The sequence below is a fragment of the Peromyscus maniculatus genome, chromosome 6 (genome assembly GCF_049852395.1).
Source record: "Peromyscus maniculatus bairdii isolate BWxNUB_F1_BW_parent chromosome 6, HU_Pman_BW_mat_3.1, whole genome shotgun sequence".
NCBI classification, from domain to species: Eukaryota; Metazoa; Chordata; class Mammalia; order Rodentia; family Cricetidae; genus Peromyscus; species Peromyscus maniculatus.
Genome location: NC_134857.1, coordinates 77,545,268 through 77,564,945, shown reverse-complemented (window position 1 = coordinate 77,564,945; position 19,678 = coordinate 77,545,268). Strand labels below are relative to the sequence as shown.

At 48.1% G+C, this 19,678-nt stretch overlaps 1 protein-coding gene across 2 annotated transcripts in view; it reads left to right on the top strand.

Moving 5' to 3' along the window:
- Positions 1-17,619, top strand: part of Chd1l (chromodomain helicase DNA binding protein 1 like) — a 55,964-nt gene extending 38,345 nt beyond the window's left edge. For both annotated transcript variants that reach the window (XM_016001161.3, XM_076574631.1), the window contains 8 exons: positions 6,543-6,691; positions 8,032-8,195; positions 8,925-9,130; positions 10,197-10,295; positions 12,771-12,841; positions 15,134-15,248; positions 15,805-15,913; positions 17,265-17,619. In XM_016001161.3, coding sequence (XP_015856647.1) covers positions 6,543-6,691; positions 8,032-8,195; positions 8,925-9,130; positions 10,197-10,295; positions 12,771-12,841; positions 15,134-15,248; positions 15,805-15,913; positions 17,265-17,343 — 992 coding nt within the window. In that variant the 3' untranslated portion in view covers positions 17,344-17,619. The remainder of the gene's footprint in view (positions 1-6,542; positions 6,692-8,031; positions 8,196-8,924; positions 9,131-10,196; positions 10,296-12,770; positions 12,842-15,133; positions 15,249-15,804; positions 15,914-17,264) is intronic.
- Positions 17,620-19,678: the final 2,059 nt, after the last annotated feature.

Here is a 19,678-nt window from a genome sequence, read left to right as displayed (position 1 = left end):
ATTTGGGAAGATTTGATTTGTGAGCTGGGCGGTGGTGGTGCATGTCTTTAATCCCAGCACTTGGGAGGTAGAGACAGGTGGATTTTCATGAGTTAGCGGTCAGCCTGGGCTACATAGCAAGACCTTGTCTCAAAAAACAAACAAACAAACAAGCAGGCAGATTTGATTTGTGGCCTGGGATGTATATATTTTAACCGTTGCCCTGTGGGCTGCTGAGACAGATGTGTGTCCTGTTCCTGTAGGGTGGAGTATTCCGTTTGTTCTGTGGAATAGCTCAACTCTGAGGTGTCTGTTGTTTTTTTTTTAGTTACTGAAGTCTCCACTATTATCGTATGAGGTCCTATCTGACCTTTTATGTCTGGTTGTGTCTGTCTTTAATCAGCTATGAAAATGCCCGTGCCGGCTTGCTTTAGTTCGTTTTCCTGACAGATGTCTTTCATCCTTGGACTCTCAGACTGTGGGTGTCTACCGGCCTGGTGTATTTCTTAGAGACAATGGATAGCTTTTTAATTTTGATTTGATTTGCCGGCTAGCCAGTCTGTGGCTCATTCTGGAGTTGACCTCATTGGCGGTGAAGGTTGTTACTGAGATGATGACTGTTCCTGGAACTTTGCTGGTTCTCTGATTGTCGTTTGTTCGTTACTGTCTGCTGTTAGTATTGGGAGTTTATTGTTTACTGTGGCGGAGGTGAGGGATTCCTTCCTAGCTCTCCTTTATTCAGCCCTTGTTCCTCCACTTTTGTGCTTTTATGACTGAGCCCCTCTTCCTTCCTCCTCTGTGGATAGTATTCCTGTATCTTCTGCAGTGCCGATTAGTGGTCATGAGCTGCATGTCTATGTGGTGTTATGTGGATGTGTGGATGTGAGTGTGTGTGTGTATGTGTGTGTGTGTGTGTGTGTGTGTGTGTGTGTGTGTATGCATGTGGGGATGTTGGAAGAAGCATTAAGTTCCTGTTTCACCCTCATCCTTATTCCTTCAAGGTAGGGTCTCTCTCTGAACTCAGAGATCACTTTTTCATCCAGGCTGGCAACCAGCAAGGCCCAGCAATTCTATTCTCTCTGTCCCCAGCAGTGCCAGGGTTCCAGGCAGGCAGGGTTCCATACTAAGCTTGTTTGTAAGTTCTGGGATCCCAATTCAGATCCCCACGCTTGAATGTAGTGTTTCTTCTTTAAGATCTATTTATTTTTATTTCATGTGCTTGGGTATCTGTACCATATGCTTGTGGAGGCCAGAAAGGGGCATCGGATCCCTGGAGCTGGGGTTACAGATGGTTGTGAGCTGCCCTGTGGGTGCTGGGGATCGAACCTGGGTCTGCTGGAAGAACAGCAACTGCTTTTAACCCCTGAGCCATCTCTCCAGCCCTTCCCATGTAGTGTTGTTGACCTTGTCTGCCATCCTTGATATTCTTTCTGTTTGGTTGAGTCTTTTGGTTCTGCTGTGTTTTTATTTGGTACACTGAAATGGTCATTTTCAACATTTCTTTTTGTTTTCAGTTTTGTTTTTCAAAATCTCTTTCCTCAAAAAAAATTTTTTTTTGATCCATATTGCTGTGTTTCTCATCCATTTTGAAATTTTTCCTCTGTGTTGCTGACTTTGCTCCGGGTCTGAATTCATGTCTTTGTTCGTAGCCTCTCTCAGGTCACTACCATTTTTACCACAAAGCCTTTGCAGTCTTCGTCTAGTGTGGTGGGAAGAGATTGCCTTGCTTGTTCGTGTCTCTTGTTCAGTGCTCAGACTTCTCGGGCCAGACAGCAGGAGATGACTAATAGGTAGCTTCAGAGTTTGACCTGCCAGCTGACCTCAGAGTGTCCAACCCCAGGGTCACCTCGGCTGACGAGGTCTGTCCTGGGCCACCAAGGGCAGGGCTGTCTCTTCCTGTGCGTTTCGCAGGCTGAACCCGCCTTCTGCCACCGAGTTTCTGCTGTCAGTTCTGGTCCTGCTGCTTGCCGCAGCTGCCTCCCAGGGCCTTCCCTCCCACGGGCTGTGGCAGGCCACATCGAAACTCCCCCACCTGTGCAGGATCCTTGATCTCAGACCCCTGGTTTAGGTCCTTTTTCATCCGTGGAGTCTCAAGATGGCATCTGGCTCCGCCTTCCAAGTCATCCATCCGGTGTGACATAATGGACTTCCTCTCTGAGGCTGCCCTGGGGGCTGGAGGAGTTACTGCCTGGCCAAAGCCTGCAGTTGGATTTGAGGCTGTGAGGACTGTGGGCTTGTCCCGAGGGTCCGCTGGCTGACCCTCCTGAAGAGGTTTCTGCCCTCTCCCTCTCCCCTCGCTCCCTCACCTGCCAGGACCTGACCCACTGAGGCTCCCCTGGCTTTGCCTTCTTCTCTCTGCTCCTTCCTGATGGGCTTTCCTTCCATGGATTTCCAGAGCTCCTCCTCTGTCTGTCTTTGGGATGAAGTCTTCCCCTTCCTGTGACTCGTCACACAGAGGTAGCCTCTAGTCGGCCGTCTCGCCCCAGAGTGAAAGGCTTACCTTTGAGGGTTCTTTTTTTTAAGATTTGTTTATTTTTATTTTATGTGTGTGAGTGTCATGCCTGCATGCATGTCTGGGCACCCCATGCATCCAGTGCCTGAGGAGGTTCCAAGATGCCCTGGACCTGGCGTTATGGACGGTGGTTGGTAGCTGCCCCGTGGATGTTGGGAACTGAGGCAGGTCCTCGGCAGGAACAGCGGTTCTCACGTGCCGAGCCACACCCAGCCCCGAGTGGTTACCTTCTCCATCCAGCCTGCGCTGACACACAGTGCAGCCCATGCACTTGCTGTGTGGACATGGTTTTCTCCCCCACCCCACCCCCCCCACCCCCCAGTTTGGTCAGTGTTCTGAATTTTTGAATGCGAGATGTTTGTTTGTTTGTGGTCTTGTGTATCACCATGGAAGCTAAGGATCATTGGCTTTGAACTTCTGACCCTCCACATCCACCTCCAGTGCTGGGATTATAGTCCTGTGCCGCCGTGCTGGCTTGTGGGCACTAGGCATTGATGCAGGGCTTTGTGCATGCTGGGCAAGTACTCCACCAGCTGAGCTTCCATCCTTAGCTCACTGGAGTGGTTTTGTGTAAGGAGTGCTCCCTGGTGTCTCGTGGCTGTTGTCAATGGCTGTTTTCCTGTACCAGCAGCGACAGGAAGTCGGGGTTTCTAGCTCACCTGCCTTCAGCCTGAGAACTGGGCCCAGGACATCAGCTTTTGTGTTCCCTTTTGTTTATCCGGAAGCTGATTTTGCATCACTTCCTTTCTCTTTCCCTTGGCTGCTGTAACATGGTGAGAAGGGGAAAGTTACCCCACATCCCCGACACAAGCACACAGAGCGTGGTGTCTTCCAAAATGTCTGGCTACACCTGCTTTCTAGTCCCTTTCCCTTCCTTAGTAGTCGCTGCTCTGGTGCCTGGGTCTCAGCCCGTCCTCACTACCTCTGTCAGATACTGCTGGAGTCCTGCTGCTTCCTTGCCTGTTCGCGTCTGGCATCCCGGTAGTGTGGCTCTGGAGCTGACGCCCCGCTGCTTGGATGCCCGCTGCTTGGATGCCCGTTTCTCTGTTCACTCGCAAATGGGAGTTTACAGTTTCTCCCGACTCTTCATTTCGTAGCAGGCAGGGACTGCTGAGATGTTTATGGGACAGGTGGAGAAGTTGGAATTGGGGCAGCCGGTCATTTCAGGTGACACTGCCCTTTGACACTTGTCATGTTTAAATGCCACACGATAGCATCCCATTCATATTCTTCAAGATGCTTTCTGTTCTCCGTTTTAATTGCGTTCTGCTGTCATTTCAAGGGCGTGATGTTATCCCTGCTTCTTCTCTGAGAACATTTGTTATCCGTTTAGAACGCGTATTACAGGGTGGACGTTTGTTACAGTTTTTACAAGATTCCCTGCTTTTTCTTCCAGGTGCTTTCCTTTCTCCTCTTATTTATTTTTTTATTTTTTTATTTATTTTTTAATTTTGTTTTGGAATCTTTCGTTCTTATTGGTAGTCTTCTAGAAATGCCCAGTGTCCCGAGGCTAACAGGCAGCTCTGCTGGAGTGGATAGGGCCTCACTCCAGCACTGTGCTTGGCGAGCCAGATTTTGCAGAGGGAGCCTTCCGGCATACGCGTGTTCGACATCTTTAATTGGCCAGTGGCAGAGACAAATTCTCCAGTATCGTCCATGGAAGAGTGAGGGGTTGAAATAACCTCACTGGTTTAAGCTGAAAAGAAGGGTGTATCAGAAGTTGTGTGTTTTCCAGCGTTTTTTGGTGTGTGGATATTCTCTTAGGCCCTGCCTGGGATACACTGCCCTTGAGAAACCCAAGCTTCTGTTGAGAGGGTCAGTTCTCATGGTGAACTTGGCCGAGCCCCTGTGCCCCGCTTCTGTGGCTCCTGTTCATCTGTTTCCTCCAGCCGCTCCTCCATGTTCTCCAGAGAGTGCGGAACTTCCTCACTTACTGTGGCCTCATATATCTTCCTTAAAACCCCGTTACTGTCATTGAGAGGTTTCAGGTGGTGGTGCGGGGTGGGGGGGGGGGGAGGTGGGGGGGTGGTGGTGGTGGTGGTGGTGCATGTGGCCATATTTTAAAGTTATATTTGATTACCTTAAATACCAAAGCTTACATCCAATTCTCCGCTCACTCGGATTAATTTCAACTTAGTTTTTCAACATTTGCCAGGACAAAATAAAATTGCAGTGTTATTCAGAAAGATCATTGCACTTCTAAGTCAATTTGACTGCTGAAAAATTATGCATTTTTAGACAGGCCAACTGCCAGGAAAAAAAAAAGAAAAAAAAATCCCCCGTAGGATTAACGTTTGGAAACTTGTCTTTGATGAATGGGTCTAGGCTCCCTGTGTGGCAGCTGACTGAACTGGCAGGGTATATGTGAGGGTCCGGGGCCATAGTTCTCAACCTTCCTAAGGCTGCGACCCTTTAATACAGTTCCTCATGGTGTGGTGACCCCCAACCATAACGTTATTTTTATTGCTATTTCCTAACTGATTTTGCTGCTGTTATGAATTGTAGTGTAAGTATCTGATATGGAGGAGATTTGATATGCAACCCCTTGGGGCAGGGTCACCACCCACAGGTGGAGAACCACAGGTCTAGGGTGTGGTTTCAGCCTCCCCTTGGCCGAAGAGTGAGGGAGCACGATTTGAAATAGCATCAGTGGATGGGAAAGATTAGTTGTTAGCACAACTCCCATGAAAACCCCACACGTGACTGGTTTCTCTTGAATGCCAGGGTTTTTGAAAGGCACCTTTATGCTAGAAGTTAGAATTTCATGGTGTATGTAGCTACATATGTCGATGGTGTTTTGACACTTCTCAGATCTCTATTTTCTTTTCCACTTGTTGATAGAGCATCTCATTGAAAGCCCCCTGCTGATTTAATTAGCAAATGCCAATTAGAATTACAGCTGGTTAGAGTTCGGTACAAGTGTGAAGCAATTGATCTCCTGGGAATGAAAATGTTTTGCTTTCATACTCTCCAGAGAAAACATACTTATAGCTAACTTCACAATGCTCTGGAAACACATTACTTGGTCACGTGTGCTCTTACGTGCATTCCAGTTTCTGATTATTCTCGTCTCTCTGTGGGTGCTGATCACAGATGCTTCTCACTTGATTCCTGATCTGGGCTGTTCACCCAGCCTCACTGAGCCTCTGTCTCTATCTGTAAATGGCCTTATAAATGTGTGTGCTTTCCAGCTCCCAACACCCATGTTGGGTAACTGACAACTGGGTGTAGCTTCAGCTGGCTCTGGGGGGGTTTGACACCCTCTTCTGGTACCCATGGGCGCTGTACTCATGTGTACAAACCCACACCCAGACACATACATGGATACACATAATTCAAAATAAAAATAAAATCCTCAAAACCAAAACAGAGTGATCACACAGCATGAGTGAGGTTCAAGAATGTTTTCTGTGTCAGTCATGATTGACTAAAGCACTCTGGCCTCAGAATCCGAACCCTCCTTCCTCATTCAGCCGCGGGAACCGAGGACGCCTCCACCCCTGTGCAAGCTCAGCCGGCTGGGGAGCGGGGGGGGGGGGGGGGGGGGGGGGGGCGGGAGGGTGCAGCATGGGGGCTACAGCACTGCAAACGCAGGGATCGTTTCTGCGACGCCTCGCTTCCTCAGACGATGTGCCATTTGTTTCTCTAGCATAGGAAAGCGGGGAGCGGGCTGAATACCCAATGTGTGCTTGACATTAAAAAGTGGGATTTATTGCGGAGTCTTCAAGTCAGTGAGATTCGTGCCGAGGAGCAGAAGGGGATAAATGCGTGGCTGAAGACTCAGCAGGGTGAAGGGATTCTCCGGTCATGGGTCATCAAGGACGGACCCCCGGGTTATGAACCACGTTCTGTCCTGTGAAAAGAGGACGCACAGGACTCCTATGCAGAACCAAAGGTGTTCCTGACAGGAATGAGGCACTGTGGTGGTAGGCTGGGCTTGGCTCATTTTTAGAGTATGGGCCATTTCCTTGTTCACCTTCGTGGCTGCTTTGAACGGCATGAATTCGTCTTCCTGTGTCTGACATTCCTTTCTTTGGTTTTGTGTTCTTAGAAGACCATATGTACTTATTTGAAGGTAAAGATTATTCTAAAGAGCCCAGCAAGGAAGACAGAACGTCATTTGAACAGCTGGTGAATCTTCAGAAAACTCTTCTAGAGAAACCGAGTCACGGGGGCCGCTCCCTCCGAAATAAAGGCAGCGTAAGCGATATTGCATGTCTATAGAACCATAAACCCTTCCAAGCTGTTACCCTAAGAAAACAGAGAGCGATGCCGGGTCACTTGGTTCTCTTAGGATGGGCTGTTAAGACACAAGAGTGTGTTGACTGAATATAGCAAGTGAACTGAACTTTATGTAAAAAACGGTGAAATGTTCTAAAAGTATTGGTCAGGCCGGAGAGGGCTGGAGAGATGGCTCCCTGGTTAGGAGCCAGTCCTGTTCTCAAGAGGACCCAGATTCCCAGCACCTGCATGGCAGCTCACATGCTTGTGTCACTCCGGTTCTGGGGAAGCAACCCTCTTCTGACCTCCTGCACACACGGCGCCCATACATATATGCAAGTAAAGCACTCGTACACATAAAATATAAGATAAATAAATCTTTAAAAGACATCAGGGGACTGGCAGGATGGTTCAGTAGGGAGAGCAGCTGCTGGGCAAGCCTGACAGAGTTCGATTCCCAGAACCCGTTAGAGGGGAGAACTGACTTCCATGCTTATGCCATGGCATTCTCTCTTTCTCTCTCTCTCTCTCTCTCTCACACACACACAAATAATAAATAAAAACTAATTTCAAAAAAAGCATTAAGAAATCGAGCATAGTGGTACATGCCTGTAATCCCAGTACTTGGGAACTGGAGGCAGGAGGTTCAGTAGTTCAAGACCAGACTAGCTCCATACCAATTTCAAGGCTAGCCTGGGCTACATGAGATCCTGTCTCCAAACACACATTAAGAAGGTGAGTATATTACATGACTTCATGTGAGTAAAAGCATCTCTTGGTCCTCTAAGCCACCCCTGTGGGGATCACGTTGTTATGAGAAAATACCATGTCTGCTCTTGGCATTCATCATAATTAAGAGGATGGCAGTCATAATGGCACAGGATACCCCAGTGCCTGGCATTCCATATGTGTTCTCTAGAGCTGTCATTAAGTACTGAGGCTGCAGAAACTGACCTGTTTCAAAGGGAATCATACGATGCATTTGTAGAAAGAGTTCCATTAAAACGGTTTAAACTAAAAATGGCTTCCCACGAGCTATGACTTCAGTCAAGGAAGGAAGGTTATCTGGGAGTACCTTGTTCCTCGCAACGTGATCGTGAACGCCTCTGCCGGCCTCGGCAGTGCACTGGCTGAGTCTAGTGGCCAGGGTGCCTGTGAGGCGTGAACCAGTAAATGACGGCGCCTCGCCGTCAGTGCCCGGCACACAGGCAGTGTGGCGATGTGGTGTTTCTCTTGCTTCTGCAGGGGGCTTTGGGTGAAGCTTGCGGAGGAGCAGGCAGGCCCGGGCCGTCCTGACTGTGGGTCTTCATCTCCCTAAGGTTCTAATCCCAGGCCTGGCCGAAGGGCCCCTCAAAAGGAAGAAGATTCTGAGCCCGGAAGAGCTGGAGGACAGACAGAAGAAAAGACAGGAGGCAGCAGCCAAGAGAAAGAGACTAATGGAAGAGAGGAAGAGGGCAAGGGAGGAGGCTGAACACAGGAAGAAGTGCGTCTGCTGTGTACCAGGCCGGGGAGCGGGGAGACAGCGGGGGGGGGGGGGGGGGGGGAGTGGCTGGGGGGGTCCCTGTTGCTAAGGTCATGGGTTGTGAGTCCACAGCTGACATGGCTTTAAAGCCAGAACCCCGTGATTTTCACTCTGGCAGCTCTTCCTGGAGTCAGAGTGTAATTCGAAAGATTAAATGTTTACATTTAGTCCTCAGGGCCAAGGTGAAGATGCATTCTGTTAAACAAGAATTTATTATTTATTTTTTTATTTATTTATTATGTGTGTGTGTGTGTGTGCCGTGCACACACACACACACACACACACACACACACACACACACAGGGAGGTCGGAGGACAACTTGCCAGAGTGTCTTCTCTCCCTTCACCCTGTGGGTTCCTGGGATTGAACTCGGGTGCTCGGGCTCTGAGGCAAAGCACCCTTACCTGCTGGCCCTGAGACAGGAATTTTAGAAGATGTTATTGTAGCTGTGTGACGAGGAGCCATTTATTTGAACGGTCCCTCTCAGGTGTGTTCTTACAGACAGACACCTGGTGGCTTCTTGTTGTGAGTGTGGTCGGGAGGCAGTGAGGCCAGTCAGGAACTTGGCTGTTTACACTTAAGCAGAAAACTTCGGTAGGGGGAGGTGCTGTTCACAGTTCCACTTGTCACCGCCTGTGAATAGACGGCCCGGGGGGTCATTAACTGCCTTCCTCTCTGGTCTGGTGAAGGATGGCCTGGTGGGAATCCAACAGCTACCAATCCTGCTGTCTGCCCTCGGAGGACAGCGAGCTGGAGGACCTTGAGGATGGAGAAGACGAGACTTCTGGCCAGCTAGATGCTGAAGACCCAGACTCAACCTCCATCAAGTATGTTAGCGGCGACGTCACCCACCCCCAGGCTGGCGCAGAGGATGCTGTCATTGTGCACTGTGTAGGTACGAAAAATGGGCCGGGGCCCTGGGGATGTCTTGCCTCTGTGATGCCAGGAAGTTGGAAGGATAAGGCGAAATGCGACCTTAGAGTGATGATCCCAGTGCAGCATCCATTTGGTCAAGGGGCGTGGCTCTTCGCCGTGAGACTTGACGCTGTCCTTTAGGGGGCTGAATTATCCACCCTCCTTGGGCCGAAACTTCCTTACTCATATGGGCTCTTGGTATCCGCTTTATCCTCTGCACGGCATATTTAAGGCGGTGAAATGAGGTGACATTTGGAAAATAAGTACATCCCGTGGGGAAAAGCAAAACTCCAAGTGTGCTCTTCCTTGAGACCGTCACGCTTTTACTTCCTTCACCTGGAATCCTCTTTCCCCAACAACCACGCTGAGCGCTGTGCAGATGTCTGCTTCTCAGAGTGCTCTTCCCTGCCTCCTGGGCAAAGCAGCCGCCATCATTATTTTCTATCTTATTCTATCCTGTTCTCCTTTGTCGAGCATTCTGTCACCCAACATGATAAACATGTATTTGTTTATTTGTCTATCTCATGGCATGAGAAAATTAGCATTTCATGGAGCAGAGACTTTTGTTTTTGTTGTTCACTGTTATAAGCCTGGTGCTCAGAACGGTGCTTGACATGTAAGATGTACGAGCCAATGGGTGTAGAATAAATGAGTATAAATACCAGGTTTAACCAGCGGTGCTAGTTCCAGCTTGGACTGAGCCCTGCTTCTCCTCCTCCTTCCTGTGTATGGAGTGTGCACTGTGGCCTTCCCAGCGGCCACTCCGTTATGTCTGTCCACTCTGTTCTTCATCCCGCATCTTACCTCCAGCCACTACAGAGGCACCAGGGCTTCTGCTCTTTCGGAACACTTCATTTCTGAGATTCCTGTTTTGATCCTTCCTGGCACAAGGGCCCAGTCTACCTTCTAGAATATTCCTAGGAGATTAGACAGAGCCTTCTCTCAGAAGTCACTCCCCCACAAGCCTGTTGGTGTGCCTTTGGTTTTCTGAGTTGTGGACTGGACCTGCCTGCTGTAGACGGACACTTTTCTCTCTCTCCTGTCAGATGATTCTGGCCGCTGGGGCAGAGGTGGCTTATTCACAGCTCTGGAAGCACGATCCGCCGAGCCAAGAAAAGTATATGAGCTGGCTGGGAAAATGAAAGGTAAGAGACGGAGTGGGTCCAGGGCGGCATGGGACAGGAGAGGACACTTAGAACCCTGCATGGGGTGGGTTAGCAGGTACCGCAGGACAGGGACGAGCCAGCCGGAGCCTGGCTTCTGCCGCCACTGTCACTCTGAGGCAGATCTTCCTGAGTGTCTATTTTCTGGTCCATAATGTATAGCTAACTTTCCCCATCTTCTTTGGGGCTGTAATAAGGATAGCGGATTCAAGTGTTCTCCCTGAAGATCGCGTCCCTGTTCACCGAACCGACTGTCCCCATAGAGGAACACCGTACCTAGTGGAGGCGCTTTGAAACTGTTCACGACAGCTCAGGGGAAAGAGGGTGTCTTTTGAGGTCACCACAGCCAGGATTACCACACTCCCGGAAGGCAGAAGTAAGGTTGTTTGAGGACAGGGGGGTCTTGATGAACAGTGTTAGCCATTGGCACCAGGGCAGGAAAAGGCCTTTTCTTTCCAGCGGCAGGGGAAGTGGAAGGCTCCTGTGCTCCCTCCGGAGGTGGCTGAGGGGGTGAGGGTCTGCTGGGAGGATGGAACACCTGCCAGAGTTCTCAGGGTCTGTCGGGGTCCAGCTCCTGCTTCTGCCCAGTTCTGTAGGGTAGGGAGGAAGGGGTACACAGACAGAGCGAGTACCAGCTCTAGAGACATGGACTGTTGAGAGAAGTCACTCCAGATCTGGGCTCTGATCTGGCAGCTGGAAAAGCAGAGAGCCTGGGAGAGTGGAGTGAGAGGTGTGGATGGAGGAGTCCCTGTGCGAAGTCCTGCATTGTAATCATGAGGAGGAAATGAGATCACAGATGATGGAGCCTGGGGAACATCCATGTAGTCACTGAGGCAGGAAGAGCAAACAGATTGTTAGAGAAAAGAGGGAACTTGAGAATGTAAAGGGAACTTTTGATGTAAAGGTTGAGTAGACCTTATCTAAAATGCTTGGGACCACAAGTGTTTTAAATTTCAGATTTCTAAAAGAATTTGGAATATTTGCATTGACATTATGAATCTGTGGGTTTGGGATCTGAGTCTGAATACAAGATTTGTTTATGTTTCACATGCATCTAATAAGCAACACAAAGGTAATTTCATACAATGTTTTTAAGGCACCCATCACATGAGGTCAGGTGGGCAACTTTCTGCTTTGGTGTCAGGTGAGAATCTGAGTTCAAAACTCAGATGTTGGCGCACTTTGAATTTTGGATTTCTAATTAGAGATACCCACTTTGTACTAGAAAAGAGAGGGTGTGAAGAAGGCAGAGAGATCCACAGTATGGAGACACTGGAGTAAGAGTGAGGACTGGGAATGGCCGCTGGATCTCACCCTTTTCAGCAGCCACGTTCCCTTGACCATTTGGAGGCGTGGGAAGACTCCATGGCGGCTGCACAGACTTACAGTATAAGGGCCCGTGGACTGTGCCGTCATCTCTCAAGAGGATTGGCACAGGGCCCAGCAGAGCAGATGAGCCTTCGCTAGCGCTCCCAGGGACAGCTCAGGAGGGTGGTCGGACTCAAATTATTGGAGAGAGGTGGCAGGAGAGTTCCCAAGAGTCCTTTGTTTGTTTGTTTGTTTGTTTGTTTGTTTTTGTTTTGTTTTTTTTAATCTTTGTCACACCATTCCCAACACCTAATGGCTGAAGAATCTAGGCAGTTACACAGCCCCACACAGCCCAGGGTAGAGCCACTGTCCAAGGAGGAGAGGAAAGTTACATTTTAAAAGGAAGCTTAGCCACATCCTAGAGACCATCCAGAGGTAGTCGGCTGGTTTGGGAAATCTGATTGGGAGAATGGTACAGCAGGGCTTCAGGTGTTTTAGATGCCTTAAAAGATTAGGGTATGTGGGATATTTATCATTTTGCTTCATCATTTTTGTTTGAACAGAAAATATAAACTGGGTCTGTAGAGCCCAGAACTAAACTGGCCCATTTGTCTAGAGCACCAGCTTGGTCTGATTTGGATGGTAGGGAAATAAATAGATAGATGGAAATGGTGAGGGCAGCCTTTGAGTGACTGAAGACAAACAGGAGACTCCTAAGGAACCTCAAGCTCAGAACTCCCCTGCCCTATTCCTCTGCCTTTTGGAGTCACCGTGATGGCCACGGCGCACTAGGCTGGTAACCACGTGTGAGGACCGCCGAGTTTGGAGAACATGAAAATGCAGGAAGACAGGAGCTGAGTCCCGGGCTAAGATGAGGACAGGTCAGGAGACAGAGAACAGCTGTGAAAGTTCCGAGGGAGGTGGAGTGCAAAACCAAGTAGGTGCACGCCCAAAGTCCTGGCACTGGGGAAGTCGAGGCAGGAGGATTGCTGCGAGTTCAGGGATAGCCTGAGCTACAGAGTGAGATCGTATTTCAAAAGGCAAGAAAATAACAGAAATGTGATGGGATTGAGAAAGTGAACACATAAGCAAGATTCAGAATAGCCCTTCGGGAACTTAATGGTCTTCTGTCTCTCTTTCAAACCGCAGACTTGAGTTTGGGAGGTGTCCTTCTATTTCCTATTGATGATAAAGAGTCACGAGACAAAGGACAAGATTTGGTAAGTAAGAAACTGTCACATATCAGAACCAAAGCTTGGCTCATAACAGCTTCCCTTAAATCTCTCCTGGTGTGTGTGCGTGTCCGTGTGTCCATGTGTCCGTGTGTCCCCGTCAAGTGCTCACTGCCCAGCCTCTGTAGCAGCCCGGTAGCTTGGTAGGGCTGCCACACCCATGGCACGGACCGGGTGGCTTCAGCCCTGGAAACATTGCGAGTGTCGCTGGAGACGGCGTGACCACGTGGGGCAGCGGTGCGTTGGGCTTTTCTTGTCGGCTTGTACATGACCAGCCACCTCCTCGTGTCACCGCGTGTCTTTCTTCTGTGTATGCACATCTCTGATGTCTCTGTGTCCTAGTTTCGTGTGTGTGTGTGTGTGTGTGTGTGTGTGTGTGTGTGTGTGTGTGTGTGTGTGTTTGCACACGCATGTGGAGGCCAGAGATGAACCTCACACGGCAGTTCTCAGGGGCCACCCACCTTGTTTGCTTCAGACTGGGTCTCTGTCCTGGAGCTCACCAGCAAGCCTTGGATCCAGCTGTCTTCAGCTCCCCAGTTTTGGGGTTCCAAGTGCATGCCACTACACCCAGCTTTGTATGTGGGTTCAGGGGATGAACTCGGGTCCTTGTACCTGAGAGACAAGCACTTTCCTGCCCGAGCCGTCCTCCTTGTCTCGAGTTTTCCCCTGGCCTCCAAAGTTTCCTCTTCAAAGTGCAAGTGTAAGCTTGGATTAGGGCCCAACCTCGTTTTTACGTAGTCTCATAAAGACTTTGTCCATATGTCGTCACAACTTAGGTCCCAAGGGTTTGATGCTTCAACGTAGCCATTGGGGGAGAGACACAATCCACCCACAACAGGCAGGTAGGCAGGCCACTCTGCACGTCTTTTCCAGCGCCTCAGGGCTCCCTTCCGTTACAGTCCCGAAACACCACCCTGCTCTTTCCCTGGCCTAAACAGCAGGCCCTTCACGTACAGGCATTCCTATTTTTTAGTCATTTGTGTAAATTTATTTATTATTACATTTTTACTTATTTGGTGCCGTGTGTGTGTGTGTGTGTGTGTGTGTGTGTGTGTGTGTGTGTGTGTATGTGTGTGTGCGCTTGCCTGTACCCATGTGTGTTGGTTTAGAGGACAACTTGCAGGGGTCTGTTCTCTCTTTCCATCCTGTGGGTCTGAGGGATCAAACTCTGGCCATAGGCCTGGCCACCAGCCCCTTCTGTCTCTGTTCATTCTTTTTATTGTTAGCAGTCCACACAGTGCTGGCTCATAGAATATGCTCGAAAACGTTTCCTGAGTAGAATAGAAAATAGGATGCAAGATTCTGAAGGTTCATCATTTGTGTTTATACAAAAAATGTGTGTGAAGGATTACACTTTCTAGCCGGCGGAACACAGGAAGGAGCCCACCCCTCCCCTGCTTTGCATCTTAAGTATTTCCTGCGTGCCTGTCATTTGGAGTATCTGTAGTGAGTTCTATTTTTTACCACATCCACCTGATTGTCTCTGAGGCCCAAATCCATATTTGAATTTCGAGCCAGATCATTGCTATCTTAGAAAAGAGTTAGAAACTGAGGCCGAGAGAAGCTCACACTCAAATACCTGGTGGTCTGTGTGGCTAACAGCAAAGTGTTTCCTGTTTCTTCTCTCGGTAATTTCTAAAACGCTGCACAAAGTGGGCGGAGGGGGATTCTGTGTCTGTGCACAAGAACCAGCATCCAGGGACTCAAGCTGGCGGCTGTGAATGTGGCGGTGGTAGGTCACTGGCCCAGCCTGCCCCGGGCCCTGGGTTTAATCCCCACCCAGGACTGCAGAAGAAAGCAGGATGCTCACGGTGAACAGCAGCATGCATGAGGGACCCTATTGCTTTGCCTCAGCAGTTCCCTTGAGGACCTCTGGGGGGTGCTGGGGGCACCGTCTTTACCGGCTGTTAGGACAGAGATGGATAACTCTGTCCTGGGGGGTGTGGCGCCGATGAGCACCAGGTAGAGGGCTGAAATATACAACTCCTGACATCATGTCAGCCGAGATTCCGACAGTTCTCTTTTCCCTGGAGAACATTTAGGAGAGTCCACGTCTCTGAACCTACCATAAAACCAGGAAGAGAAGCCTTTATAAGTTACCACGAAATCATACGGGCCAGTCCCTTCGTCCATTGTAGGATACTGGTGCCCAGGCAGCATCCAGAGGAACAGGGCTCAGCCCGGGGCCTCGCTGACGTGGGTCTCCCATGTGGCCAGCTCACCTGCTGGCAGTGTGACTGCCCGCTCCCCTGTCAGTTGTCCACTGCTTGTTCTTTCTAGTTGGCCTTGATGGTGGCTCAGCACCGCGATCGCGCCAACGTCCTGTCTGGCATCAAGATGGTGGCCCTAGAAGAGGGCCTCAAGAAGGTGTTTTTAGCAGCGAAGAAGAAGAAAGGTAAGCCCTTCCCTCTGCTCAGGATGAGAAGAATTTCTGTCCTGTGTGCTGTGACTTTTGAAGGGAGGCGAGAAATGTGAAGACTCCCCTGGTTTGCACAGTAAACGCAAACCAGGTCTCGCCACATCATTTTGTGTTCACAGATCCCTTTCCTTGTGTACCGTGTCCGTCCAGTGGGCACTGTTCTCATTGTACAGATGAGGAGGCGGTCCTCAGCCTCCTTGACACACATTGCAACTGACAGTTCTTTTCTGAAAGAGTTTACTCTGTCCCAGCCTAGTGTATCTCAGTGTCTGGGGAATTTCTTGACTTTTTGGAGAATTTATGCTTGTTTTAATTGATTCACCCATCAGTCATAATCTACGTCCATCATATCTACTTACTTCTAGAACCTGTGGGTCTTTGTCCCCCACAGAAAATCTTACTTGCCCCCTCTTTCATTTCCTCCCCAGAACATTTTTGACATTGTAATTGTACACTTTTCATGAGGCCATCAGTAATTATTTTCTTCTGTATATATTTTCCACTGATTATCATAATCTTTTCTTTTCAATAGCAAGTGTTCATCTTCCACGCATTGGACATGCTACAAAGGGTTTTAACTGGTACGGCACTGAAAGACTTATTCGGAAACATTTGGCCGCAAGAGGCATCCCAACTTACATGTATCCTTTGTGGTCTGGAAAGTGTGTTCTTCAACCAAGGGGGAAAACTGTGCTGGAGTTTAGTAACTGTTCCCTAGTCTGCGTTCTTCACTCTGTCCCTCTTCAGTGAGACCCAGCTAAGAGGTACTTTACAGCTTGTATAATCTAGAGTACACACCCAAGGAAATAAATACACCCAAGCATTTCTAGATGCCTAGAAGTAGATTAAGATAAGGCTCAGCAAATAAAGATGCTCGATGCCAAGATGGCCTGAGCTCAATCCCCAGAATCCACATAGTTGAAGCAGAGAACTGATTCCTGCAAGTTGTCTTCTGACCTGCGCACGCACGCACGCACGCACGCACGCACGCACACACACACACACACACAAATAAATACACTTAATTTTTTTTTTTTTTCATTTAAAAAGGATATATGGTAGCTGGGTGTGGTGGCACACACCTTTAATCCCAGCACTCAGGAGGCAGAGGCGGGCAGATCTCTGTGAGTTCGAGGCCAGCCTGGTCTACAAAGTCAGTTCCAGGACAGCCAGGGCTACACAGAGAGACCCTGCCTTGAACAATAAATAACAATGATGATGATAAAAGGAGAGCGGGGAGAGCTAACTGAAACACTGCCGTTTGGTGACATCTTTTCTTGTCACTTCTCTCGAGACCCTGCAGGTCTGTGGTGGAGGCCGAATTTGAAGACCTTCATTCTGCTCACTACGCTAAGTTAACTGAAACAAGTGAAGTCTTTTATCCTAGAGCCTTGGACGTGTTCCTCTTTGTGTTTTGTTTTAACTGTGGTGCTGGGGATTGAACTTGGGTCTTACACGTGCTAGGAAGGCTCACTTCCACTGAGCTACACCCCTGCTTCCTTCTGAAGTACTCTTAAGAGGCAGTGTGAAATCCATTGTGAACTTCAAGTCCCCATTTACATTTGCTAGACTGATCGTTTTTCTCAAGACCTGGCTCTATAGGTCAGCATTTTTGAACTGTAAACTAAACTGCGTCCAAAATGGCTAGAAACAGCAGAATTAACCTCCAGGCTCTAATGTACAGAAGCTGTATCTTTTTACCTAGGTCCTTACTGAATTATGTACTCTCCGTGTGGTCTCAAAAGCATTTATGTCCCTATAAAACCTTAATACAGAAGCCACGTTTTATGTGCTTGCCCAATGTCAAGAATGTTAGTAGACCACATAACAATGACAGTCACAAGTTCTAACAACAGCAGAGTGTTTCTAATATGAAGAGAAGGGGTTAAGACACAGGACCTCCACAGTGTTTGAAGTGATTACCTGAGAACTGGTAGTCGGGTAAAGCTGAGTTAGAGCGATGAGCTGTGTCTTCCTTAAACATCTTTGCAGATACTACTTCCCTAGAAGCAAGGCTGCTGCCTGCCATTCACAGTCTGCATCCCCCTCCTCAGCACCGCCGGTTCCGTGACAGTCAACCCCGCATTGGATCCAGTTTTCAGCAACCAGCTAGTAAATTCATGCCCCAGAGTGACTGTTAGTCTTCAGGAACCAAGGCTGTCCTCGGCTGTGTCCCCTGCTCTGGAACCTCTGAGATGGTCTTTTCTGAATTCTTATTTTGTTCCCCTGGAATTGTTACTGTGATCCAGTACCTGTAATACAGGAATGCACAGCTTATTTGGGGAAGTCCTTTGACTTCAGATTGCATAACTCTGTATAATAATAAATTTTCTATCATTAATAGTTACATCGGTTTCCCCCCACCCTGGATTTAGTTTTCTTACCCTCCACCAGACTGATTTATAAACGGAAGGACTGGCTGTGTGGTTAAGGAGAGCCGAGTAATGACAGGACAGGGCGGCCCTGGAGGAAAGTAACCACTTCAGCCAACTCAGGCCTTCAGAGACAACATAATCACAATATAACCTTGAATGCAAACACCCTTAAACCAAAGAAAATGCAGATTGACTGGATCGAAAAAACTTAAGTCCAATAACATGTCGTCATCATCAAGGCTAAACTTGGGAAATACACAAATACTTGGAGATCGAACAACATGCTTTTGAATGAACAGTGGGTCATTAAAGAAATCAGGAGAGAATTTTAAAAATTACTAAAAATCAAATGAAAGCACAATCTGCCAGAACCTTTGGGATGTAACCAAGTCAGTCCCAAAAGAGTATAGCTATTAGATGGTCAGAAAGATTTCAAACAACCTAGTGACGTGCCTCAGGCTCTAGTAAAGATTATGGCAGAAATGAACGAAACAGAATAGACACATAGAATTAGTCAAAGAGCTATTTCTTTGAAAACATAAATGAGTGACAGACCCAGAGCTAAACTAACCAAAAGAAAGAGAAGACCAAAATTGATAAATTTAGAGGTGAAAGGGGAATTGTGGGCTTGGGAAATGGCTCTGTGAGTGCTTGCTTGTTCTGCAAGGGGAGAACCTGAGTTCAAATCCTCAGCAGCCATGTAGAATGGCAGCCACAGCTGAGCATGTTGGTAACTGGGATGTGGAGACAAGCAGATCGAGAGAGCTCACCAGCCAGCCAGTCCAAAACGTTGAGATTAACATCAATGAAAAACCCTGTCTCAAGGCACTAAGGTAGAAAAGAATAGAGGCAGCCACCCAATCCCCTGCTCCGATGGTCATGTGGGTGCGCATGGGCATACACACCTTTACACTCCTGCTCACTTACACATTTTGCTAAAATTTCTTCCTAGGGGAGATGTAAACAATGTCTATCTTCCTCCTAAGGTTCCAGTTCCATTCTGGAAACCAGTGAGTTTATTGGATTTACAGGGCATAGGAATTTACCTAACCAAGGAGGCGAAAGATCCCTATATCCTTAATGAAAACATTAAGACACTGAAAAAAGAAAGTGAAGACACTAGACGGTGGTTCTCCACATGTGGGTCACAGCCCCTTTAGGGGTCGCATATCAATACTGCATATCAGATATTTGCTTTACAATTCATAAGTCACAAAATTACAGTTTCAAAGTAGCAATAAAATGATTTTATGGTTGGGGGTCACCACAGCATGAGGAACTGTGTTAAAGAGTTGCAGCCTTAGGAAGGTTGAGAACCACCGCTCTAGACCGTGTAAAGAACTTCCATGCTCCTCGATGAGCAGAATTAATATTGTGAAAATGGCTCTACTACCCAAACTTATCTATGGATTCAGTGTAATCCCTATCAGAAATCGAAGGACATTCTTCACAAAATTGGAGAAAGCAATTCTAGAGTTCATACAGAAATACAGCCAAACCAATCTCAAGTAGAAAGAACAGTGCCAAGGTATCATAGGAACTGCTGTCAAACTAGACTTAGCAGGTTGTTGTAATGCACGCCTTTAATCCCAGTACTTAGGAGGCAGAGGCAGACAGTCGCTGTGAGTTTGAGGCCAGCCTGGGCTACATAACAAGTTCCAGGCCAACCGGGGCTTGATAGTAAGAATATGTCTTAACAACAAAACTATACTACAGAGTCATAGTGATGTAGATAATATAGTACTAGAATAAAACAGGCATGTATAACTTGGTAAGTGGAACACAAGAGAGAAAATAAATACCCATGAATAAACCCACATGGCTATGGCCACCTAATTCTTAACAAAGTTATCAAAACATGCTAGAAACACGACAGCCTATTAAATAAATGGTGCTTGCAAGACTGTATTTCCACATGCAGAAAAATGAGTTTAGATCCACATCTCTCACCTTTAAGAAAATCAGTTCAAAGTGGACCAAAAAGCTTGATTTAAAACTGTAAATGCTGAGCCAGGCATGTTGGCACACACC